This window comes from Rutidosis leptorrhynchoides, chromosome 11 (assembly GCF_046630445.1).
Source record: "Rutidosis leptorrhynchoides isolate AG116_Rl617_1_P2 chromosome 11, CSIRO_AGI_Rlap_v1, whole genome shotgun sequence".
Taxonomy (NCBI): domain Eukaryota; kingdom Viridiplantae; phylum Streptophyta; class Magnoliopsida; order Asterales; family Asteraceae; genus Rutidosis; species Rutidosis leptorrhynchoides.
In genome coordinates this window covers 406,596,869-406,622,559 of record NC_092343.1, presented here as the reverse complement: position 1 = coordinate 406,622,559, position 25,691 = coordinate 406,596,869, and the positions used below count along the sequence as shown (strand labels likewise).

The window sequence follows — 25,691 nt, the reverse complement described above, 5'->3', positions numbered from 1 at the left end:
GTGTTCATGGACCTTATGAACCGAGTGTGTGGACCATACCTTGACAAGTTTGTCATTGTTTTCATTGATGACATACTTATTTACTCAAAGAATGACCAAGAACACGGTGAACATTTGAGAAAGGTGTTAGAAGTATTGAGAAAGGAAGAATTGTACGCTAAGTTTTCAAAGTGTGCATTTTGGTTGGAAGAAGTTCAATTCCTCGGTCACATAGTAAACAAAGAAGGTATTAAGGTGGATCCGGCAAAGATAGAAACTGTTGAAAAGTGGGAAACCCCGAAAACTCCGAAACACATACGCCAGTTTTTAGGACTAGCTGGTTACTACAGAAGGTTCATCCAAGACTTTTCCAGAATAGTAAAACCCTTGACTGCATTAACGCATAAAGGGAAGAAATTTGAATGGAATGATGAACAAGAGAAAGCGTTTCAGTTATTGAAGAAAAAGCTAACTACGGCACCTATATTGTCATTGCCTGAAGGGAATGATGATTTTGTGATTTATTGTGACGCATCAAAGCAAGGTCTCGGTTGTGTATTAATGCAACGAACGAAGGTGATTGCTTATGCGTCTAGACAATTGAAGATTCACGAACAAAATTATACGACGCATGATTTGGAATTAGGCGCGGTTGTTTTTGCATTAAAGTCTTGGAGGCACTACTTATATGGGGTCAAAAGTATTATATATACCGACCACAAAAGTCTTCAACACATATTTAATCAGAAACAACTGAATATGAGGCAGCGTAGGTGGATTGAATTATTGAATGATTACGACTTTGAGATTCGTTACCACCCGAGGAAGGCAAATGTGGTAGCCGATGCATTGAGCAGGAAGGACAGAGAACCCATTCGAGTAAAATCTATGAATATAATGATTTATAATAACCTTACTACTCAAATAAAGGAGGCGCAACAAGGAGTTTTAAAAGAGGGAAATTTAAAGGATGAAATACCCAAAGGATCGGAGAAGCATCTTAATATTCGGGAAGACAGAACCCGGTATAGGGCTGAAAGGATTTGGGTACCAAAATTTGGAGATATGAGAGAAATGGTACTTAGAGAAGCTCATAAAACCAGATACTCAATACATCCTGGTACGGGGAAGATGTACAAGGATCTCAAGAAACATTTTTGGTGGCCGGGTATGAAAGCCGATGTTGCTAAATACGTAGGAGAATGTTTGACGTGTTCTAAAGTCAAAGCTGAGCATCAGAAACCATCAGGTCTACTTCAACAACCCGAAATCCCGGAATGGAAATGGGAAAACATTACCATGGATTTCATCACTAAATTGCCAAGGACTGCAAGTGGTTTTGATACTATTTGGGTAATAGTTGATCGTCTCACCAAATCAGCACATTTCCTGCCAATAAGAGAAGATGACAAGATGGAGAAGTTAGCACGACTGTATTTGAAGGAAGTCGTCTCCAGACATGGAATACCAATCTCTATTATCTCTGATAGGGATGGCAGATTTATTTCAAGATTCTGGCAGACATTACAGCAAGCATTAGGAACTCGTCTAGACATGAGTACTGCCTATCATCCACAAACTGATGGGCAGAGCGAAAGGACGATACAAACGCTTGAAGACATGCTACGAGCATGTGTTATTGATTTCGGAAACATTTGGGATCAACATCTACCATTAGCAGAATTTTCCTACAACAACAGCTACCATTCAAGCATTGAGATGGCGCCGTTTGAAGCACTTTATGGTAGAAAGTGTAGGTCTCCGATTTGTTGGAGTGAAGTGGGGGATAGACAGATTACGGGTCCGGAGATTATACAAGAAACTACCGAGAAGATCATCCAAATTCAACAACGGTTGAAAACCGCCCAAAGTCGACAAAAGAGCTACGCTGACATTAAAAGAAAAGATATAGAATTTGAAATTGGAGAGATGGTCATGCTTAAAGTTGCACCTTGGAAAAGCGTTGTTCGATTTGGTAAACGAGGGAAATTAAATCCAAGGTATATTGGACCATTCAAGATTATTGATCGTGTCGGACCAGTAGCTTACCGACTTGAGTTACCTCAACAACTCGCGGCTGTACATAACACTTTCCACGTCTCGAATTTGAAGAAATGTTTTGCTAAAGAAGATCTCACTATTCCGTTAGATGAAATCCAAATCAACGAAAAACTTCAATTCATCGAAGAACCCGTCGAAATAATGGATCGTGAGGTTAAAATACTTAAGCAAAACAAGATACCAATTGTTAAGGTTTGATGGAATGCTCGTAGAGGACCTGAGTTCACCTGGGAGCGTGAAGATCAGATGAAGAAGAAATACCCGCATCTATTTCCAGAAGATTCGTCAACACCTTCAACAGCTTAAAATTTCGGGACGAAATTTATTTAACGGGTAGGTACTGTAGTGACCCGAACTTTTCCATGTTTATATATATTAATTGAGATTGATATTTACATGATTAAATGTTTCCAACATGTTAAGCAATCAAACTTGTTAAGACTTGATTAATTGAAATATGTTTCATATAGACAATTGACCACCCAAGTTGACCGGTGATTCACGAACGTTAAAACTTGTAAAAACTATATGATGACATATATATGGATATATATATATTTAACATGATACTATGATAAGTAAACATATCATTAAGTATATTAACAATGAAATACATATGTAAAAACAAGACTACTAACTTAATGATTTTTAAACGAGACATATATGTAACGATTATCGTTGTAAAGACATTTAATGTATATATATCATATTAAGAGATATTCATACATGATAATATCATGATAATATAATAATTTAAAATCTCATTTGATATTACAAACATTGGGTTAACAACATTTAACAAGATCGCTAACCTAAAGGTTTCAAAACAACACTTACATGTAACGACTAACGATGACTTAACGACTCAGTTAAAATGTATATACATGTAGTGTTTTAATATGTATTTATACACTTTTGAAAGACTTCAATACACTTATCAAAATACTTCTACTTAACAAAAATGCTTACAATTACATCCTCGTTCAGTTTCATCAACAATTCTACTCGTATGCACCCGTATTCGTACTCGTACAATACACAGCTTTTAGATGTATGTACTATTGGTATATACACTCCAATGATCAGATCTTAGCAGCCCATGTGAGTCACCTAACACATGTGGGAACCATCATTTGGCAACTAGCATGAAATATCTCATAAAATTACAAAAATATGAGTAATCATTCATGACTTATTTACATGAAAACAAAATTACATATCCTTTATATCTAATCCATACACCAACGACCAAAAACACCTACAAACACTTTCATTCTTCAATTTTCTTCATCTAATTGATCTCTCTCAAGTTCTATCTTCAAGTTCTAAGTGTTCTTCATAAATTCTACAAGTTCTAGTTACATAAAATCAAGAATACTTTCAAGTTTGCTAGCTCACTTCCAATCTTGTAAGGTGATCATCCAACCTCAAGAAATCTTTGTTTCTTACAGTAGGTTATCATTCTAATACAAGGTAATAATCATATTCAAACTTTGATTCAATTTCTATAACTATAACAATCTTATTTCAAGTGATGATCTTACTTGAACTTGTTTTCGTGTCATGATTCTGCTTCAAGAACTTCGAGCCATCCAAGGATCCGTTGAAGCTAGATCCATTTTTCTCTTTTCCAGTAGGTTTATCCAAGGAACTTAAGGTAGTAATGATGTTCATAACATCATTCGATTCATACATATAAAGCTATCTTATTCGAAGGTTTAAACTTGTAATCACTAGAACATAGTTTAGTTAATTCTAAACTTATTCGCAAACAAAAGTTAATCCTTCTAACTTGACTTTTAAAATCAACTAAACACATGTTCTATATCTATATGATATGCAAACTTAATGATTTAAAACCTGGAAACACGAAAAACACCGTAAAACCGGATTTACGCCGTCGTAGTAACACCGCGGGCTGTTTTGGGTTAGTTAATTAAAAACTATGATAAACTTTGATTTAAAAGTTTTTATTCTGAGAAAATGATTTTTATTATGAACATGAAACTATATCCAAAAATTATGGTTAAACTCAAAGTGGAAGTATGTTTTCTAAAATGGTCATCTAGACGTCGTTCTTTCGACTGAAATGACTACCTTTACAAAAACGACTTGTAACTTATTTTTTCGACTATAAACCTATACTTTTTCTGTTTAGATTCATAAAATAGAGTTCAATATGAAACCATAGCAATTTTATTCACTCAAAACGGATTTAAAATGAAGAAGTTATGGGTAAAACAAGATTGGATAATTTTTCTCATTTTAGCTACGTGAAAATTGGTAACAAATCTATTCCAACCATAACTTAATCAACTTGTATTGTATATTATGTAATCTTGAGATACCATAGACACGTATACAATGTTTCGACCTATCATGTCGACACATCTATATATATTTCGGAACAACCATAGACACTCTATATGTGAATGTTGGAGTTAGCTATACAGGGTTGAGGTTGATTCCAAAATATATATAGTTTGAGTTGTGATCAATACTGAGATACGTATACACTGGGTCGTGGATTGATTCAAGATAATATCTATCGATTTATTTCTGTACATCTAACTGTGGACAACTAGTTGTAGGTTACTAACGAGGACAGCTGACTTAATAAACTTAAAACATCAAAATATATTAAAAATGTTGTAAATATATTTTAAACATACTTTGATATATATGTATATATTGTTATAGGTTCGTGAATCAACCAGTGGCCAAGTCTTACTTCCCGACGAAGTAAAAATCTGTGAAAGTGAGTTATAGTCCCACTTTTAAAATCTAATATTTTTGGGATGAGAATACATGCAGGTTTTATAAATGATTTACAAAATAGACACAAGTACGTGAAACTACATTCTATGGTTGAATTATCGAAATCGAATATGCCCCTTTTTATTAAGTCTGGTAATATAAGAATTAGGGAACAGACACCCTAAGTGACGCGAATCCTAAAGATAGATCTATCGGGCCCAACAAGCCCCATCCAAAGTACCGGATGCTTTAGTACTTCGAAATTTATATCATATCCGAAGGGTGTCCCGGAATGATGGGGATATTCTTATATATGCATCTTGTTAATGTCGGTTACCAGGTGTTCACCATATGAATGATTTTTATGCCTATGTATGGGATGTATATTGAAATATGAAATCTTGTGGTCTATTGTTACAATTTGATATATATAGGTTAAACCTATAACTCACCAACATTTTTGTTGACGTTTAAAGCATGTTTATTCTCAAGTGAATACTAAGAGCTTCCGCTGTTGCATACTAAAATAAGGACAAGATTTGGAGTCCATGTTTGTATGATACTGTGTAAAAACTGCATTCAAGAAACTGATTTCGATGTAACATATTTGTATTGTAAACCATTATGTAATGGTCGTGTGTAAACAGGATATTTTAGATTATCATTATTTGATAATCTACGTAAATCTTTTTAAACCATTATTTATGAAATAAAGGTTATGGTTTGTTTTAAAAATGAATGCAGTCTTTGAAAAAAACGTCTCATATAGAGGTCAAAACCTCGCAACGAAATCAATTAATATGGAACGTTTTTAATCAATAAGAATGGGACATTTCAGACTTGGCCACTGGTTGATTCACAAGCCTATAACAATATATACATATATATCAAAGTATGTTCAAAATATATTTACAATACTTTTAATATATTTTGATGTTTTAAGTTTATTAAGTCAGCTGTCCTCGTTAGTAACCTACAACTAGTTGTCCACAGTTAAATGTACAGAAATAAATCGATAAATATTATCTTGAATCAATCCACGACCCAGTGTATACGTATCTCAGTATTGATCACAACTCAAACTATATATATTTTGGAATCAACCTCAACCCTGTATAGCTAACTCCAACATTCACATATAGAGTGTCTATGGTTGTTCCTAAATATATATAGATGTGTCGACATGATAGGTCGAAACATTGTATACGTGTCTATAGTATCTCAAGATTACATAATATACAATACAAGTTGATTAAGTTATGGTTGGAATAGATTTGTTACCAATTTTCACGTAGCTAAAATGAGAAAAATTATCCAATCTTGTTTTACCCATAACTTCTTCATTTTAAATCCGTTTTGAGTGAATCAAATTGCTATGGTTTCATATTGAACTCTATTTTATGAATCTAAACAGAAAAAGTATAGGTTTATAGTCTAAAAAATAAGTTACAAGTCGTTTTTGTAAAGGTATTCATTTCAGTCGAAAGAACGACGTCTAGATGACCATTTTAGAAAACATACTTCCACTTTGAGTTTAACCATAATTTTTGGATATAGTTTCATGTTCATAATAAAAATCATTTTCTCAGAATAACAACTTTTAAATCAAAGTTTATCATAGTTTTTAATTAACTAACCCAAAACAGCCCGCGGTGTTACTACGACGGCGTAAATCCGATTTTACGGTGTTTTTCGTGTTTCCAGGTTTTAAATCATTAAGTTAGCATATCATATAGATATATAACATGTGTTTAGTTGATTTTAAAAGTCAATTTAGAAGAATTAACTTTTGTTTGCGAACAAGTTTAGAATTAACTAAACTATGTTCTAGTGATTACAAGTTTAAACCTTCGAATAAGATAGATTTATATGTATGAATCGAATGATGTTATGAATATCATTACTACCTTAAGTTCCTTGGATAAACCTACTGGAAAATAGAAAAATGGATCTAGCTTCAACAGATCCTTGGATGGCTCGAAGTTCTTGAAGCAGAATCATGACACGAAAACAAGTTCAAGTAAGTTCATCACTTGAAATAAGATTGTTATAGTTATAGAAATTGAACCAAAGTTTGAATATGATTATTACCTTGTATTAGAATGATAACCTACTGTAAGAAACAAAGATTTCTTGAGGTTGGATGATCACCTTACAAGATTGGAAGTGAGCTAGCAAACTTGAAAGTATTCTTGATTTTATGCAACTAGAACTTGTAGAATATATGAAGAACACTTAGAACTTGAAGATAGAACTTGAGAGAGATCAATTAGATGAAGAAAATTAAAGAATGAAAGTGTTTGTAGGTGTTTTTGGTCGTTGGTGTATGGATTAGATATAAAGGATATGTAAATTTGTTTTCATGTAAATAAGTCATGAATGATTACTCATATTTTTGTAATTTTATGAGATATTGCATGCTAGTTTCCAAATTATGGTTCCCACATGTGTTAGGTGACTCACATGGGCTGCTAAGAGCTGATCATTGGAGTGTATATACCAATAGTACATACATCTAAAAGCTGTGTATTGTACGAGTACGAATACGGGTGCATACGAGTAGAATTGTTGATGAAACTTAACGAGGATGTAATTGTAAGCATTTTTATTAAGTAGAAGTATTTTGATAAGTGTATTGAAGTCTTTCAAAAGTTTATAAATACATATTAAAACACTACATGTATATACATTTTAACTGAGTCGTTAAGTCATCGTTAGTCGTTACATGTAAGTGTTGTTTTGAAACCTTTAGGTTAACGATCTTGTTAAATGTTGTTAACCCAATGTTTATAATATCAAATGAGATTTTAAATTATTATAATATCATGATATTATCATGTATGAATATCTCTTAATATGATATATATACATTAAATGTCTTTACAACGATAATCGTTACATATATGTCTCGTTTAAAAATCATTAAGTTAGTAGTCTTGTTTTTACATATGTAGTTCATTGTTAATATACTTAATGATATGTTTACTTATCATAGTATCATGTTAACTATATATATATATCCATATATATGTCATCATATAGTTTTTACAAGTTTTAACGTTCGTGAATCACCGGTCAACTTGGGTGGTCAATTGTCTATATGAAACATATTTCAATTAATCAAGTCTTAACAAGTTTGATTGCTTAACATGTTGGAAACATTTAATCATGTAAATATCAATCTCAATTAATATATATAAACATGGAAAAGTTCGGGTCACTACAGTACGTACCCGTTAAATAAATTTCGTCCCGAAATTTTAATTTGTTGAAGGTGTTGACGAATCTTCTGGAAATAGATGCGGGTATTTCTTCTTCATCTGATCTTCACGCTCCCAGGTGAACTCGGGTCCTCTACGAGCATTCCATCGAACCTTAACAATTGGTATCTTGTTTTGCTTAAGTCTTTTAACCTCACGATCCATTATTTCGACGGGTTCTTCGATGAATTGGAGTTTTAACCTTACAGAATGGTATCAGAGCCACTCATGTGCCGTTGGTGGTGGTGGGGCAAACCTCATCGAGGACGATGAGTCACTAAGGGGGGGGGGGGTGAATGTAACACCCTAGGCAAATCCCACATCGTCCACGAACATGAGTGATCATGGGATTATAAGGTAATACTCACGCGTAAATGACACAACGCGTTGTGGGATCACAGGCTGAGTAGAAGTGCGAGTACGTTGTGGTTAAGCGTGCTCGGGCGAGAGCACTACCAGGATGGGTGACCTCCTGGGAAAGTGCTTCTCGTATGTGGTTGCCAAGAAAAAACCGTGCGCCTGCGGGCAAAGCGGACAATATTGTGGTCATGTTAAGCTGGGGTGTTACAGAATGGTATCGTTAAATAAATTTAGTCCCGAAATTTTAAGCTGTTGAAGGTGTTGACGAATCTTCTGGAAATAGATGCGGGTATTTCTTCTTCATCTGATCTTCACGCTCCCAGGTGAACTCGGGTCCTCTACGAGCATTCCATCGAACCTTAACAATTGGTATCTTGTTTTGCTTAAGTCTTTTAACCTCACGATCCATTATTTCGACGGGTTCTTCGATGAATTGGAGTTTTTCGTTGATTTGGATTTCATCTAACGGAATAGTGAGATCTTCTTTAGCAAAACATTTCTTCAAATTCGAGACGTGGAAAGTGTTATGTACATCCGCGATTTGTTGAGGTAACTCAAGCCGGTAAGCTACTGGTCCGACACGATCAATAATCTTGAATGGTCCAATATACCTTGGATTTAATTTCCCTCGTTTACCAAATCGAACAACGCCTTTCCAAGGTGCAACTTTAAGCATGACCATCTCTCCAATTTCAAATTCTATATCTTTTCTTTTAATGTCAGCGTAGCTCTTTTGTCGACTTTGGGCGGTTTTCAACCGTTGTTGAATTTGGATGATCTTCTCGATAGTTTCTTGTATAATCTCCGGACCCATAATCTGTCTATCCCCCACTTCACTCCAACAAATCGGAGACCTGCACTTTCTACCATAAAGTGCTTCAAACGGCGCCATCTCAATGCTTGAATGGTAGCTGTTGTTGTAGGAAAATTCTGCTAACGGTAGATGCCGATCCCAACTGTTTCCGAAATCAATAACACATGCTCGTAGCATGTCTTCAAGCGTTTGTATCGTCCTTTCGCTCTGCCCATCAGTTTGTGGATGATAGGCAGTACTCATGTCTAGACGAGTTCCTAATGCTTGCTGTAATGTCTGCCAGAATCTTGAAATAAATCTGCCATCCCTATCAGAGATAATAGAGATTGGTATTCCATGTCTAGAGACGACTTCCTTCAAATACAGTCGTGCTAACTTCTCCATCTTGTCATCTTCTCTTATTGGTAGGAAGTGTGCTGATTTGGTGAGACGATCAACTATTACCTAAATAGTATCAAAACCACTTGCAGTCCTTGGCAATTTAGTAATGAAATCCATGGCAATGTTTTCCCATTTCCATTCCGGGATTTCAGGTTGTTGTAGTAGACCTGATGGTTTATGATGTTCAGCTTTGACCTTAGAACACGTCAAACATTCTCCTACATATTTAGCAATATCGACTTTCATACCTGGCCACCAAAAATGTTTCTTAAGATCCTTGTACATCTTCCCCGTTCCAGGATGTATTGAGTATCTGGTTTTATGAGCTTCTCTAAGTACCATTTCTCTCATATCTCCAAATTTTGGTACCCAAATTCTTTCAGCCCTATACCGGGTTCCGTCTTCCCGAATATTAAGATGCTTCTCCGATCCTTTGGGTATTTCATCCTTTAAATTTCCCTCTTTTAAAACTCCTTATTGCGCCTCCTTTATTTGAGTAGTAAGGTTAGTGTGAATCATTATATTCATAGATTTTACTCGAATGGGTTCTCTGTCCTTTCTGCTCAAGGCGTCGGCTACCACATTTGCCTTCCCCGGGTGGTAACGAATCTCAAAGTCGTAATCATTCAATAATTCAATCCACCTACGCTGCCTCATATTCAGTTGTTTCTGATTAAATATGTGTTGAAGACTTTTGTGGTCGATATATATAATACTTTTGACCCCATATAAGTAGTGCCTCCAAGTCTTTAATGCAAAAACAACCGCGCCTAATTCCAAATCATGCGTCGTATAATTTTGCTCGTGAATCTTCAATTGTCTAGACGCATAAGCAATCACCTTCGTCCGTTGCATTAATACACAATCGAGACCTTGCTTTGATGCGTCACAATAAATCACAAAATCATCATTCCCTTCAGGCAATGACAATATAGGTACCGTAGTTAGCTTTTTCTTCAATAATTGAAACGCCTTCTCTTGTTCATCCTTCCATTCAAATTTCTTCCCTTTGTGCGTTAATGCAGTCAAGGGTTTTGCTATTTTGGAGAAATCTTGGATGAATCTTCTTTAGTAACCAGCTAGTCCTAAAAATTGACGTATATGCTTCGGAGTTTTTGGGGTTTCCCACTTTTCAACGGTTTCGATCTTTACTGGGTCCACCTGGATACCTTCCTTGTTCACTATGTGACCGAGGAATTGAACTTCTTCCAACCAAAATGCACACTTTGAAAACTTAGCGTACAGTTTTTCTTTCCTCAATACTTCTAGCACTTTTCTCAAATGTTCTTCGTGCTCTTGATCATTCTTTGAGTAAATAAGTATGTCATCGATGAAAACAATGACAAACTTGTCAAGATATGGCCCACACACTCGGTTCATAAGGTCCATGAACACAGCTGGTGCATTAGTTAAACCAAACCGCATGACCATAAACTCGTAATGACCGTAACGTGTTCTGAAAGCAGTCTTTGGAATATCATCTTCTTTCACCCGCATTTGATGATACCCGGAACGTAAGTCAATCTTTGAATAAACAGACGAGCCATGTAGTTGATCAAATAAGTCATCGATTCTCGGTAGTGGGTAGCGGTTCTTGATGGTAAGTTTGTTCAACTCTCGGTAGTCGATACACAACCTGAATGTACCATCTTTCTTCTTGACAAACAAAACAGGAGCTCCCCACGGTGATGTGCTTGGTCGAATGAAACCACGCTCTAAAAGTTCTTGTAATTGGCTTTGCAGTTCTTTCATCTTGCTGGGTGCGAGTCTGTAAGGAGCACGAGCTATTGGTGCAGCTCCTGGTACAAGATCTATTTGAAATTCAACGGATCGATGTGGGGGTAATCCCGGTAATTCTTTCGGAAATACATCGGGAAATTCTTTTGTAATGGGAACATCATTGATGCTCTTTTCTTCAGTTTGTACTTTCTCGACGTGTGCTAGAACAGCATAGCAACCTTTTCTTATTAGTTTTTGTGCCTTCAAATTACTAATAAGATGTAGCTTCGTGTTGCCCTTTTCTCCGTACACCATTAAGGGTTTTCCTTTTTCTCGTATAATACGAATTGCATTTTTGTAACAAACGATCTCTGCTTTCACTTCTTTCAACCAGTCCATACCGATTATCACATCAAAACTCCCTAACTCTACTGGTATCAAGTCAATCTTAAATGTTTCGCTAACCAGTTTAATTTCTCGATTCCGACATATATTATCTGCTGAAATTAATTTACCATTTGCTAATTCGAGTAAAAATTTACTATCCAAAGGCGTCAATGGACAACTTAATTTAGCACAAAAATCTCTACTCATATAGCTTCTATCCGCACCCGAATCAAATAAAACGTAAGCAGATTTATTGTCAATAAGAAACGTACCCGTAACAAGCTCCGGGTCTTCCTGTGCCTCTGCCGCATTAATATTGAAAACTCTTCCGCGGCCTTGTCCATTCGTGTTCTCCTGGTTTGGTCAATTTCTAATAATGTGGCCCGGTTTTCTACATTTATAACAAACTACATTGGCATAACTTGCTCCGACACTACTTGCTCCGCCATTACTCGTTCCGACACCATTTGTTCCTTTCGTTCTATTAACCCCTGGTTCGTAGACCTCACACTTCGCCGCGCTATGACCATTTCTTTTACACTTGTTGCAAAATTTGGTGCAGAACCCCGAGTGATACTTTTCACACCTTTGGCATAGCTACTTCTGATTGTTGTTGTTGTTGCGGTTATTATTGTTGTTGGGATGATTGTTGTAGTTGCTGTTGTTGTTGTTGTTGTTGTTGTTGTTGTTGTTGGGCCGTTGATAAGACAGCGTGTTGTAACGTCGTCAAAGGGACGAGGGTTACGTAATGACCAACAGTCTCGTAATAACCTAAAAACCTCATTTCTTACCCCAATTACCGACTCCGTCACTTGTGGGAACGTTTTGTTTAATAGTTGTAGCACGATGTTCTTTTTCTCACTTTGGTGAGAAGCGAACATTACTAACCCGTAAGCATAGCATGCTTCTTTATGTTGCATGTTAGCCGGTTTTTCTAAATCATGAAGTCCTATATTCGGATACATTGAGTCAAAATAATTTCTTAACCCGTTGCGTAAAATAGCATTTGGGTTCCCCGCAATATATGCGTCAAAGTAAACACATCGTAACTTATGGGTTTCCCAATGTGATATCCCCCATCTTTCAAACGAAAGTCTCTTATAAACCAAGACATTCTTGGAACGTTCTTCGAATGTCTTACAAACTGATTTCGCCGTAAATAGTTGTGCCGAAGAATTCTGACCGACTCTAGACAAGATTTCATCAATCATGTCTCCGGGTAGGTCTCTTAAAATATTGGGTTGTCTATCCATTTTGTGTTTTTATACTGTAAAATAGACAAGAGTTAGATTCATAAAAAAATATACTTATTAATACAAGCAATTTTTACATATATCATAAAGCATAAGCACACTATATTACATATATTACACCACACGAATACAACTATCTTATTCCGACTCGCTCATTTCTTCTTCTTCAATTTTGGTTCATTTTGCCAAGTTTCTAGGGATATATGATGTTCCCCTAATACGAGCTGTCGTTTTCCACAACGGTTTAGAAAAACCTGGTGGTTTAGAGGTTCCCGGGTCATTGTTACAATTTAAGGGCTTCAGGGGTTGACGATACATATAAATTTCATCGGGGTTGGAATTAGATTTCTCTATTTTTATGCCCTTTCCCTTATTATTTTCTTTTGCCTTTTTAAATTCAGTTGGGGTAATTTCTATAACATCATCGGAATTCTCGTCAGAATCCGATTCATCGGAGAATTGGTAATCCTCCCAATATTTTGCTTCCTTGGCGGAAACACCATTGACCATAATTAACCTTGGTCGGTTGGTTGAGGATTTTCTGTTACTTAACCGTTTTATTATTTCCCCCACCGGTTCTATTTCCTCATCCGGTTCCTCTTCTTCCGGTTGTGATTCTTCTTCCGGTTCTTCTTCGGGAACTTGTGAATCAGTCCAATATATATTCGACTCTTCGTTATTATTAGGTGAGTCAATGGGATTTGTGCTAGAGGTAGACATCTATCACACAATATCAAACATGTTAAGAGATTAATATATCACATAATATATACATGTTAATAATATATAGTTTCCAACAAAAATGTTAAGCAATCATTTTTAAAGAAAACACGGTCGAAGTCCAGACTCACTAATGCATCCTAACAAACTCGATAAGACACACTAATGCAAATTTGCTGGTTCTCTAAGACCAACGCTCGGATACCAACTGAAATGTCCCGTTCTTATTGATTAAAAACGTTCCATATTAATTGATTTCGTTGCGAGGTTTTGACCTCTATATGAGACGTTTTTCAAAGACTGCATTCATTTTAAAACAAACCATAACCTTTATTTCATCAATAAAGGTTTAAAAAGCTTTACGTAGATTATCAAATAATGATAATCTAAAATATCCTGTTTACACACGACCATTACATAATGGTTTACAATACAAATATGTTACAACAAAATAAGTTTCTTGAATGCAGTTTTTACACAATATCATACAAGCATGGACTCCAAATCTCGTCCTTATTTAAGTATACGACAGCGGAAGCTCTTAATAATCACCTGAGAATAAACATGCTTAAAACGTCAAGAAAAATGTTGGTGAGTTATAGGTTTAACCTATATATATCAAATCATAATAATAGACCACAAGATTTCATATTTCAATACACATCCCATACATAGAGATAAAAATCATTCATATGGTGAACACCTGGTAACCGACATTAACAAGATGCATATATAAGAATATCCCCATCATTCCGGGACACCCTTCGGATATGATATAAATTTCGAAGTACTAAAGCATCCGGTACTTTGGATGGGGTTTGTTAGGCCCAATAGATCTATCTTTAGGATTCGCGTCAATTAGGGTGTCTGTTCCCTAATTCTTAGATTACCAGACTTAATAAAAAGGGGCATATTCGATTTCGATAATTCAACCATAGAATGTAGTTTCACGTACTTGTGTCTATTTTGTAAATCATTTATAAAACCTGCATGTATTCTCATCCCAAAAATATTAGATTTTAAAAGTGGGACTATAACTCACTTTCACAGATTTTTACTTCGTCGGGAAGTAAGACTTGGCCACTGGTTGATTCACGAACCTATAACAATATATACATATATATATCAAAGTATGTTCAAAATATATTTACAATACTTTTAATATATTTTGATGTTTTAAGTTTATTAAGTCAGCTGTCCTCGTTAGTAACCTACAACTAGTTGTCCACAGTTAGATGTACAGAAATAAATCGATAAATATTATCTTGAATCAATCCACAACCCAGTGTATACGTATCTCAGTATTGATCACAACTCAAACTATATACATTTTGGAATCAACCTCAACCCTGTATAGCTAACTCCAACATTCACATATAGAGTGTCTATGGTTGTTCTGAAATATATATAGATGTGTCGACATGATAGGTCGAAACATTGTATACGTGTCTATGGTATCTCAAGATTACATAATATATAATACAAGTTGATTAAGTTATGGTTGGAATAGATTTGTTACCAATTTTCACGTAGCTAAAATGAGAAAAATTATCCAATCTTGTTTTACCCATAACTTCTTCATTTTAAATCCGTTTTGAGTGAATCAAATTGCTATGGTTTCATATTGAACTCTATTTTATGAATATAATCAGAAAAAGTATAGGTTTATAGTCGGAAAAATAAGTTACAAGTCATTTTTATAAAGGTAGTCATTTCAGTCGAAAGAACGACGTCTAGATGACCATTTTAGAAAACATACTTCCACCTATCATGTTTCGACCTATCATGTCGACACATCTATATATATTTCGGAACAACCATAGACACTCTATATGTGAATGTTGGAGTTAGCTATACAAGGTTGAGGTTGATTCCAAAATGTATATAGTTTGAGTTGTGATCTAGCCTGAGACGTGTATACACTGGGTCGTGGATTGATTCAAGATAATATATATCAATTTTTTTCTGTACATCTAACTTTGGACAACTAGTTGTAGGTTACTAACGAGGACAGCTGACTTAATGAACTTAAAACATCAAAATGTATTAAAAGTGTTGTAAATATATTTTGAACATACTTTGATATATATGTACATATTTGTTATAGGTTCGTGAATCGACCAGTGGCCAAGTCTTACTTTCCGACGAAGTAAAAATCTGTGAAAGTGAGTTATAGTCCCACTTTTAAAATCTAATATTTTTGAGATGAGAATACATGCAGGTTTTATAAATGATTTACAAAATAGACACAAGTACGTGAAACTACATTCTATGGTTGAATTATCGAAATCGAATATGCCCCTTTTTATTAAGTCTGGTAATCTAAGAATTAGGAAACAGACACCCTAATTGACGTGAATCCTAAAGATAGATCTATTGGGCCTAACAAACCCCATCCAAAGTACCGGATGCTTTAGTACTTCGAAATTTATATCATATCCGAAGGGTGTCCCGGAATGATGGGGATATTCTTATATATGCATCTTGTTAATGTCGGTTACCAGGTGTTCACCATATGAATGATTTTTATCTCTATGTATGGGATGTATATTGAAATATGAAATCTTGTGGTCTATTGTTACGATTTGATATATATAGGTTAAACCTATAACTCACCAACATTTTTTGTTGACGCTTTAAGCATGTTTATTCTCAGGTGATTATTAAGAGCTTCCGTTGTCGCATACTTAAATAAGGACAAGATTTGGAGTCCATGCTTGTATGATATTGTGTAAAAAGTGCATTCAAGTAACTTATTTCATTATAACATATTTGTATTGTAAACCATTATGTAATAGTCGTGTGTAAATAGGATATTTTAGATTATCATTATTTGATAATCTACGTAAAGCTTTTTAAACCTTTCTTGATGAAATAAAGGTTATGGTTTGTTTTAAAATGAATGCAGTCTTTGAAAAACGTCTCATATAGTGGTCAAAACCTCGCAACGAAATCAATTGATATGGAACATTTTTAATCAATAAGAACGGGACATTTCAGTGGTAATGGAAAGCTGAATAATGGTGGTAATCCGAGAGTTTGTTACGAGTGTGGGAAACCGGGGCATTTTAGTGACGCATGTCCCAACAAAAAGACTGCAGAGACTGCACAAGGTAGAGCGTTCAACATTAACGCTAGGGATGCTGAGGAAGATCCTAAACTTGTTACTGGTATGTTCTCGGTCAACGATTTATCAGTTTATGTACTATTTGATTCAGGGGCTGATTTAAGTTTTGTGTCGAGTAAATTAAGTCCAAAAATCAAAACACCGTTAACTCCTTTAGACAATACGTATGTTGTTGAAATAGATAATGGTAAGATACTCACTGCTAAGACTGTGCATCGTAAATGTAACATTAGTTTAGCTGGTAGGGATTTCGAGGTAGATTTGGTACCGATTGAACTTGGTAGTTTTGACATTGTCATTGGGATGGATTGGTTATCTACGAATCGTGCTGAGATTGTGTGTTATAATAAAGCTATTCATATTACTAATGTGGTTGGAGAGCCGCTGATGGTTCTTGGAGATAAGAAATGCTGACAGTTAAATCTTATTAGCTGTTTGAAAGTTCTTAAACATCTTCGCAAAGGCTGTCATGCTATTCTAGCCCATGTTGTTGATTCCGATAAATAAACGAAGAGCGTTGGTGATGTTCATATTGTTAGAGATTTTCCCGAGGTATTTCCCGAAGATTTACCTGGCCTTCCGCCGCAACGCGCGGTAGAATTTCAAATTGATCTTGTTCCCGGTGCTGCTCCCGTAGCACGTGCTCCTTATCATCTTGCGCCTTCTGAACTTCAAAAATTGTCAAGTCAACTCCGCGAGTTGTTAGACAAGCGTTTTATTCGTCCTAGTTCGTCCCCTTGGGGAGCTCCTGTTCTGTTTATTAAGAATAAGGATGGTTCTTTTCATTTGTGCATTGATTATCGTGAGTTGAACAAGCTTACTATTAAAAACCGTTATCCCCTTTCGAGAGTTGATGATCTGTTCGATCAGCTTCAGGGTTCATCTGTTTATTCAAAAATCGATCTTCGTTCCGGCTATCATCAGTTGCGTGTTAAAGAATCTGATGTTTCGAAAACTGCTTTTCGCACCCGTTACGGTCACTTTGAGTTTCTTGTTATGCCGTTCGGATTGACAAATGCACCTGCTGTGTTCATGGACCTCATGAACCGTGTGTGTAGACCCTATCCGGACAAGTTTGTTATTGTGTTCATCAACGACATCCTTATTTATTCGAAGAGTGATGAAGAGCACAAGGAACATTTGAGGTTAGTGCTTGATCTGTTGAGAAAAGAAGAGTTGTACGCTAAGTTCTCTAAGTGTGCATTCTGGTTACGAAAAGTTCAATTCCTTGGACATATTGTTAGTAAACAAGGGATACATGTTGATCCTGCTAAGATTGAGGCGATTGAAAGGTGGGAAACTCCGAAGACTCCTACTCAGGTTCGTCAGTTCCTAGGATTAGCAGGTTACTATAGAAGATTCATTCAAGATTTCTCTCGTATCGCGAAACCACTGACTGCTTTAATGCACAAGGGGAAGAAATATGAGTGGAAGGATGAACAAGAGACTGTTTTTCAGATTTTAAAGAAGAAGTTGACTACCGCTCCGATATTGTCACTACCTGAGGGTAATGATGATTTTGTTGTTTATTGTGATGTTTCGCGTCAAGGCTTTGGTTGTGTTTTGATGCAAAGAAAGAAAGTTATTGCGTACGCATCACGTCAGATGAAGATTCACGAGCAGAACTATAGAACTCATGATTTAGAGTTGGGGGCCGTTGTTTTTGCGCTTAAGATTTGGAGACATTATTTGTATGGGGTCAAGAGTACTGTGTACACAGATCACAAAAGTCTTCAACATATCCTCGATCAGAAACAGTTGAACATGAGACAACGAAGATGGATTGAGACGTTGAACGATTACGATTGTGAACTTTTGTATCATCCGGGTAAGGCCAATGTTGTGGCGGATGCGTTGAGTCGTAAAGAAAGGGCTGAACCTCGCAGGTTTAGGGCCTTGAATATGACAATTAGAACAAACCTCGCAAGGCAGATTCTTGAGGCACAACAAGAAGCCTTAAAGGAAGAGAATTTTGTGAAAGAGAATGTAAGAGGTATGGCTAAGAAATTTGAGATTCGAGCAGATGGTACTAGGTACTTTGCAGGACGTCTATGGGTTCCGAAATTTGGTGAACTGCGACAACTTGTTTTAGATGAGGCTCATAAGTCGAGGTACTCTATTCATCCTGGTTCAGGAAAGATGTATCATGATCTTAAGGAGCTGTATTGGAGGCCAAATTTGGAAGGTGATGTGGCTACGTATGTGGCTAAGTGTTTGACCTGTGCTAAGGTTAAAGCTGAACATCAAAAACCGTCTGGACTTTTGGTGCAACCCGAGATTCCCGAGTGGAAGTGGGAAGGAATTACAATGGATTTTATTACTAAGTTACCGAGAGTTGCGGGTGTCTATGACACTATTTGGGTGATTGTAGATCGACTCACTAAGTTGGCCCACTTTTTGCCGATTAGGAAAATGGATTCAATGGAGAAGCTTACACGTTTGTACTTGAAGGAGATTGTTTCTAGGCATGGTGTTCCTGTATCCATTATTTTGGACCGAGACAGTCGATTTGTATCGAGGTTTTGGCGATCTTTATAGGAAGCCTTGGGAACTAGGTTAGATATGAGCACCGCTTATTATCCTCAAACGGATGGTCAGAGTGAAAGGACCATTCAGACGTGAAGATATGTTACGAGTATGTGTTATTGATTTTGGTAATGGGTGGGATAAATATTTGCCACTAGCTGAGTTTTCTTATAACAACAGTTATCACGCAAGTATTCAAGCCGCACCGTTTGAAGCTCTGTATGGTAGGAAGTGTAGGTCTCCTGTCTGTTGGAATGAGGTTGGGGATGCTCAACTCACAGGTCTAGAAATTATTCACGAGACTACTAAGAAGATTGTACAGATTAAGGAAAGGTTGAGAACCGCTAGAAGTCGGCAAAAGAGTTATGCTGATAGGGGAAGGAAAGATGTGGAATTTCAAGTTGGTGATCGGGTTATGTTAAAAGTTTCACCTTGGAAGGGTGTGATCCATTTTGGTAAAAGGGGAAAGCTAAGTCCTCGTTTTGTTGGACCGTTTGAGATTGTTGAGAGAGTTGGACCGGCGGCTTATCGTTTGAAATTGCCACAAGAACTCAGTGCTGTTCACGATGTCTTTCATGTATCGAATCTGAAGAAGTGTTTGGCCGAGGCCGATAAGACTATTCCTCTGGAAGAACTTCATGTTGATAAGCAACTACACTTTATTGAAGAACCCATTGAAATTATGGATTGAGAAGTTAAGACTCTTAAGCAGAGCCGAATTCCTATTGTTCGGGTTAGATGGAACGCCAGACTTGGTCCCGAGTTCACTTGGGAGCGTGAAGATCAGATGAAGCAGAAGTACCCGCATTTGTTCCCAGATGCTGAGTCAACCCCTGCACCTACTTAAATTTCGGGACGAAATTTCCGTAACGGGAAGGTACTGTCACAACCCTACTTTTTCCGTTATCTTTTACCGTTAATTATTTAACGACCGTTAACTATTAATTGTGCTACGCCATTTCTATGACCTGTATTATCATATTAATAATAATATATTAATTATTAAGTGTTATGTGAATAATTGTATTCATATTTTAATTTATACGTTTCTACGTGTCGCGGATTTCTATTCGGCGAATCTTTTCGGTTTTTAAACCAACGGTCTCGTTTTTGGGATATTTAAATCTTAATTATTTTAAATATGATATTTTAAGATCATATAATTATATAGAGTATTTATATTTATTTTTCGTCGCGCGTTTGTTATCTCTCCGGATTTTTAATCGCGTAAGTGTGTTTTCGCGTTTTGGGATTCGTTTGGGCTTTCGGGCCATCAGGAAATAACCATTTAGCAAAATTAGGCCTTGGGGCCCACCCCATGACCCCACCTTCGACCGAAACTCCAAGGGAGGGAGTATACTCCCCTTGTTTTCTCATTTGTAATCTTATTTTCCATTTTATCAATTTTATTTAGAAACCTAATTATTTTTTGTTCTCTCCTCCCTCTCCTCTCCCTCTTTGCCATCGCCAACCACACATCAAACATCATCATCTTCATCAATTATTATAGCTTGGTTCAAGGATCAATTAACACCAACGCGTTCCTCGTTCCGTTCTCTACGCGATTATACTTCTCGTTTCTTGATTAGGGTATAAACCCTAACCCTAGAACTTTTGATTTTTCATTATATTTTTGTATTTTGATTTCATATTAATAGTATGATGATTACTTGTTGTTGTAATGGTGTTTGTATGCATAGAATTACTCGTAAACATATGTTTTCGGTTTGATATAATTGGGACAGCAGATTTTTCGTGTATTTCTGATATTGTGACTGATATAAAAGTCAAAATAAAGTATCTAAATGAGTTCCTCTCATCAAGACATTAATTTTAGACTCCGGATTCATGTCGTTTCGATTTCCGGAGCCCTAGATATGATCAAAGTGGTATTTTGTTAAGATTGAAATGTGATTTTGGTATGAACCAGGTTTGGTCCGACTTTGTGACCATATTTGGTGACTTTAGGGCATCTTAGTGTGTTAGGACTGATGTTGGGACGAACTTTAATGTTCGGGTCATCTCAATCCGAGCCACGAATCACCCGTTACGTCTAAAACACGTTTTTGATTGAATTGAAGTTCCAAGTAGTGTATTCGCTGTACATCACGACTTATGGGCTGTTCATGGTGTGTTCTTGAGTGTACCAAAGTGTCAGGTGGTTTGATTAGGCGGAGATATATGTAAGGCTCGCCGAAAACCGACAACCGGGGCTCAGGATACGACCCGATGAACTTTTGATTTAAAACTTATGACTAATTATTAAACTTATAATATAAATAATGGATTTCATTATCATTTAATTACTTATGATAAAAAAGTAATTATTATTATTTACAACTTATGATATATTTATTATATCATTTAATTAATACTTATGATTTAATTAACATTTTAATTAAACTTATGATTAATAATACTTTTATTATTAATGGAAAATACTTATGATAAGTATTAAACTTATATTATGAGATAACTATTATAAGACTTATAATAAGGATTAATTAATTATTTAATTATTATAAGGCTTAGTTATTATTTAATTATAATTTAATTATTAAATACTTATGATTTAATAATTATAATTAGAAACTTATGATATGATTAATAATTCATTATTAATTAATAATACTTATGATATGATTTAAAATTTATTATTATTTAATAATACTTATATTATGACTAATATTTAATTAATTAATTAAATACTTATGTTATATTAATTATATCATTTAAACTTATATTAACTTTAATAATTCATTTTAATTTAATTAAACTTATGTTATGACATAATTGGACATATTTAACTTTATTAAACATTATAACTTACATTATTATTACAACTTACACTTTTAAAATTTACGTTGACCATGTTTGACCAAGGTTGACTTTTGAGTTGACTTTCGGTTGACTTTGACTTTCAGTTGACTTTTGTTGACTTTCTAATTAAGGAAACTTTCCTAACTTATAAAATTTCCTAAAATAGCAACTTTCTAAATTTGAAAACTTTCCAAAAATAAAAACTTTCCAAAAATAGAAACTTTCCAAAAATGGAAACCTGCTAAAAATAGAAACTTTCTAAAAACAGAAAGTGTGTGTCCGTAAGCTGTTCCGATCAAACCAATGCATATTGAGTATTGTTCTATGACTACTTGCAACATGTACAATAGCTATCATACTAAGACTTGACCTAAGTTAGTTATTTATATCGACCTGCTTTATTTATAGGTCGGCGTTGTGATCATTCCTGATCACTGTACTACTTTTGTTGTTCGCTTATTTTGTGTGGTTTCTTCGTTACTATTAAGGTGAGTATAGTCCCGTTTTTACATACTTTTCAAAGTATATTTTTGGGATGTGATTACATGCATTTTATTTCACTTTTAGACACAAGTGACAATTAAATTTAAATTATTCATTGTGAGTTGGACAAAAATATTTCCTAGTCTGGTAACTGTAATCATTGGTTTCTACCGGTGAACGCGAATCCTACGGATAGATTTATCGGGTTTGACAACCCCATTTCGAGCTAGTCGCGCTAGCAATATATAATTGGAATGTTTAGTACTTCGTATTTTGTTGTAGATACACTGTCCGGTGTATATTTTTATTGTATTTGGCAAGGGTAAATAAAGGGTTAAGTGGTTACCAGGTGGCTCATTGATAATGAAATAATGTTTAATGTTTTCTAACATTTTTAAATCTTTTGGTCTAAAGTTTATTCAATTATTTAAACCTATAATTCACGCAACCTTTGTGTTGACAGTTTACTCGCATGTTTTCACAGGTACTTGAGTTTATGTGATGCTTCTGCTGTGTTTAGAAGAGTCTGCATGCATTTGGGCAGATTTTTATGAAACTTTGGCTTGCATTCGGTTTTTGAATAATTAATACTTGTGGGTTGTTGACAATGTTTTGTGTCAAATTTGGATTATTAATATGTTGGGTTACTTTTAAACTACATATTTTGGTATGCTTTCCTTTTTGGGAAACTTTTGAAGTAAAAGAATACAATGTCTTTTGTTAAATTCATTTAAGTTCGATCAAGCTATGGGACCAAGTGACGGAGCCATTAAGTGTTTTGACGGGGCCATCACAGTTAGCACCAGAATCAACTATCCATCCATAATGACTATTTGACTCAGTTGTATTTGACACAAGAAAACTTTTATGATTAGAATTAAAAAAGATATTATTATTAACAAAATTACCTGCCATATTTGATGCAGGATTCTTCCCTTTACCCTTCTCATCTAATAGACTTAGTAACTTCATGACCTGATCATTGCTTAAACTCAGTTGATTTAAACTGCTACACCCTTGACTATCATTACAAGCTTTATTGTTATTAACTTTGACACTGTTTGAACCAAAACCTTTTTCTTAAGGTTAGAGGGATAACCAATAACCTCAAAACACCTATCCACAGTATGATTAGTCATTCCACATTTTGTGCATGTCATATTTCTTGGTGGATATCTAACAACTTCAAAGCATTTGTCAATAGTATGATTAGTTCTCCCACATTTAGTACATTTTAGTTCTTTTGAAGGTTGATTCAAACTTGGTTTAAAAGTATTAGAGTAGAAAGCAGATGAATCAGATTTTTTATCACTCAAATGAGATTTCCTGTGTGATTCTTCTCTGGAAATAACAGAGAATGCAGTGTTCACCGAGGGCAGTGGGTCTCTTATAAGTAGATTACTTCTGATTGGTTGATAGATATCATCAAGTCCCATCAAGAATTGCATTAGCTTAATCAGATTTGTGTGATCTTTATATTCTTTTGAAGCAGTGGTGGTACAGCTAGGAAGCTGCACCATTGTATCATACTGTTTCCATAATGAGTTAAGAGTGTGATAATAATCAGAAACAGAGTTACCATTCTGTGTTAATGAATTCAGTTTTTGATACAGATTAAAGATCACAGACCCATCCATTTTATCATAAGTTTCTTTTAATTCTTTCCAAACCTCAGAAGCAATTTTAGAATAAATTTGACCATTATACAATTCATCAGTTATAGATCCAAGAATCCATGACAAAACCACAGCATTACATCTATCCCACTGGATTCCAAGAACAACATTATCTTCATCCCTTTTAACAGTTTCATTTATAAAGCCCATTTTATTCTTTGTTTGCAAAGCAAGTTCCATGGCACAAGCCCAAGATTTGTAGTTTTTTGTACCTTTTAATTTGATGTTTATTAAAGGTGTGCTATTAATATCACTTAGATGAAGAAAAAGTGGATCCCCAAAATCCAATTTACTTATCTGAGTGGAACTACCACTAGAATCATCATCATCTTTAGTCATTTTGAAAAAGATGTAGTATGAACAGACAAAACAGCAAAAGAATTAGTTGATCCTTTGATTGATCAAATCAATAGCTTGATCAGTTTTTCGTTGATTTCAAGAATCAAGGTCAAGAGTTGGGCTATGATGATCAAACAAGAATCAATTAATTTTACAGATATATGAAAACAAGATAAAGAGAAGTGAATAACTCCCCTAGATCTCTGTTAATCGCAGCGGAAGAAAAGAAGAACCAACTTGAATCAACGAGTGCTCCAATCAATCAATTAGGGTTTGAGAAACCCTAATTCAACCAGATAAACAAATCGATTAAATCCTTACACTGTAGATGAATAACAAGATCGGATTAACAATCACAAATGATTGTCAGATAATCTCTCTGATACCATGAATAAACTTGAAGATTAACACACGAGAATACAAGATTGTATACTCAGAAACATAAACGATTACTAAAACTGATGAAATCACCAACACTTCAATGAAACTATCAAAGAAAAGATTCACAACCACAATGATTCATCAACTAGATGAATCTAAACAATAAAACTGAAATCAACTTTTACAGAACCAGAGAATGTTATAAGAGAAAAATACAGATCGAATGAATGAGTTGATCTCAAACCCTAATTCTAATCTGGATATATCAACTTGATACACCGACTAAAAAGACTAATTACAAACTAGTCCTTTAACTTTGAAACTTTTAGTAAATGACATAATAAGTCCCTAGAATTAAGAATTAGGCCTAACTACATCCCAGCGTTGTGTTACTTGAGAAACCTCCATACTAGGTATGTCGATTTACAACAAATAACACCTGATTTGCAAAGGACCTAAAACCTTCTAGCAGCATGACTTAAAATAATCATCTCAACTTGCTTCAAGCTTTAACAAACAAAACAAAACAGCACTTCTTTATAAACCTGCACATTCTAATCATGCAATGAGAACAAGTATAAATATGACAAACAATTAGATTGATCAATTTAACAGGATGGCATCCGCAGGTAACGAGCACGGATACTT

The 25,691-nt window shown here is 35.2% G+C and overlaps 1 protein-coding gene across 1 annotated transcript in view; it reads right to left on the bottom strand.

Annotated features, from left to right (window-relative positions):
• The window catches only part of LOC139876179 (uncharacterized), a 49,265-nt gene extending 24,603 nt beyond the window's left edge, over positions 1 to 24,662 (bottom strand). The window contains exons 1-2 of the mRNA XM_071863475.1: positions 23,721 to 24,662; positions 23,556 to 23,622 (exon numbers count right to left, since the gene is read on the bottom strand). Coding sequence (XP_071719576.1) covers positions 23,556 to 23,622; positions 23,721 to 24,662 — 1,009 coding nt within the window. The remainder of the gene's footprint in view (positions 1 to 23,555; positions 23,623 to 23,720) is intronic.
• Between the last annotated feature and the right edge of the window lie 1,029 nt (positions 24,663 to 25,691).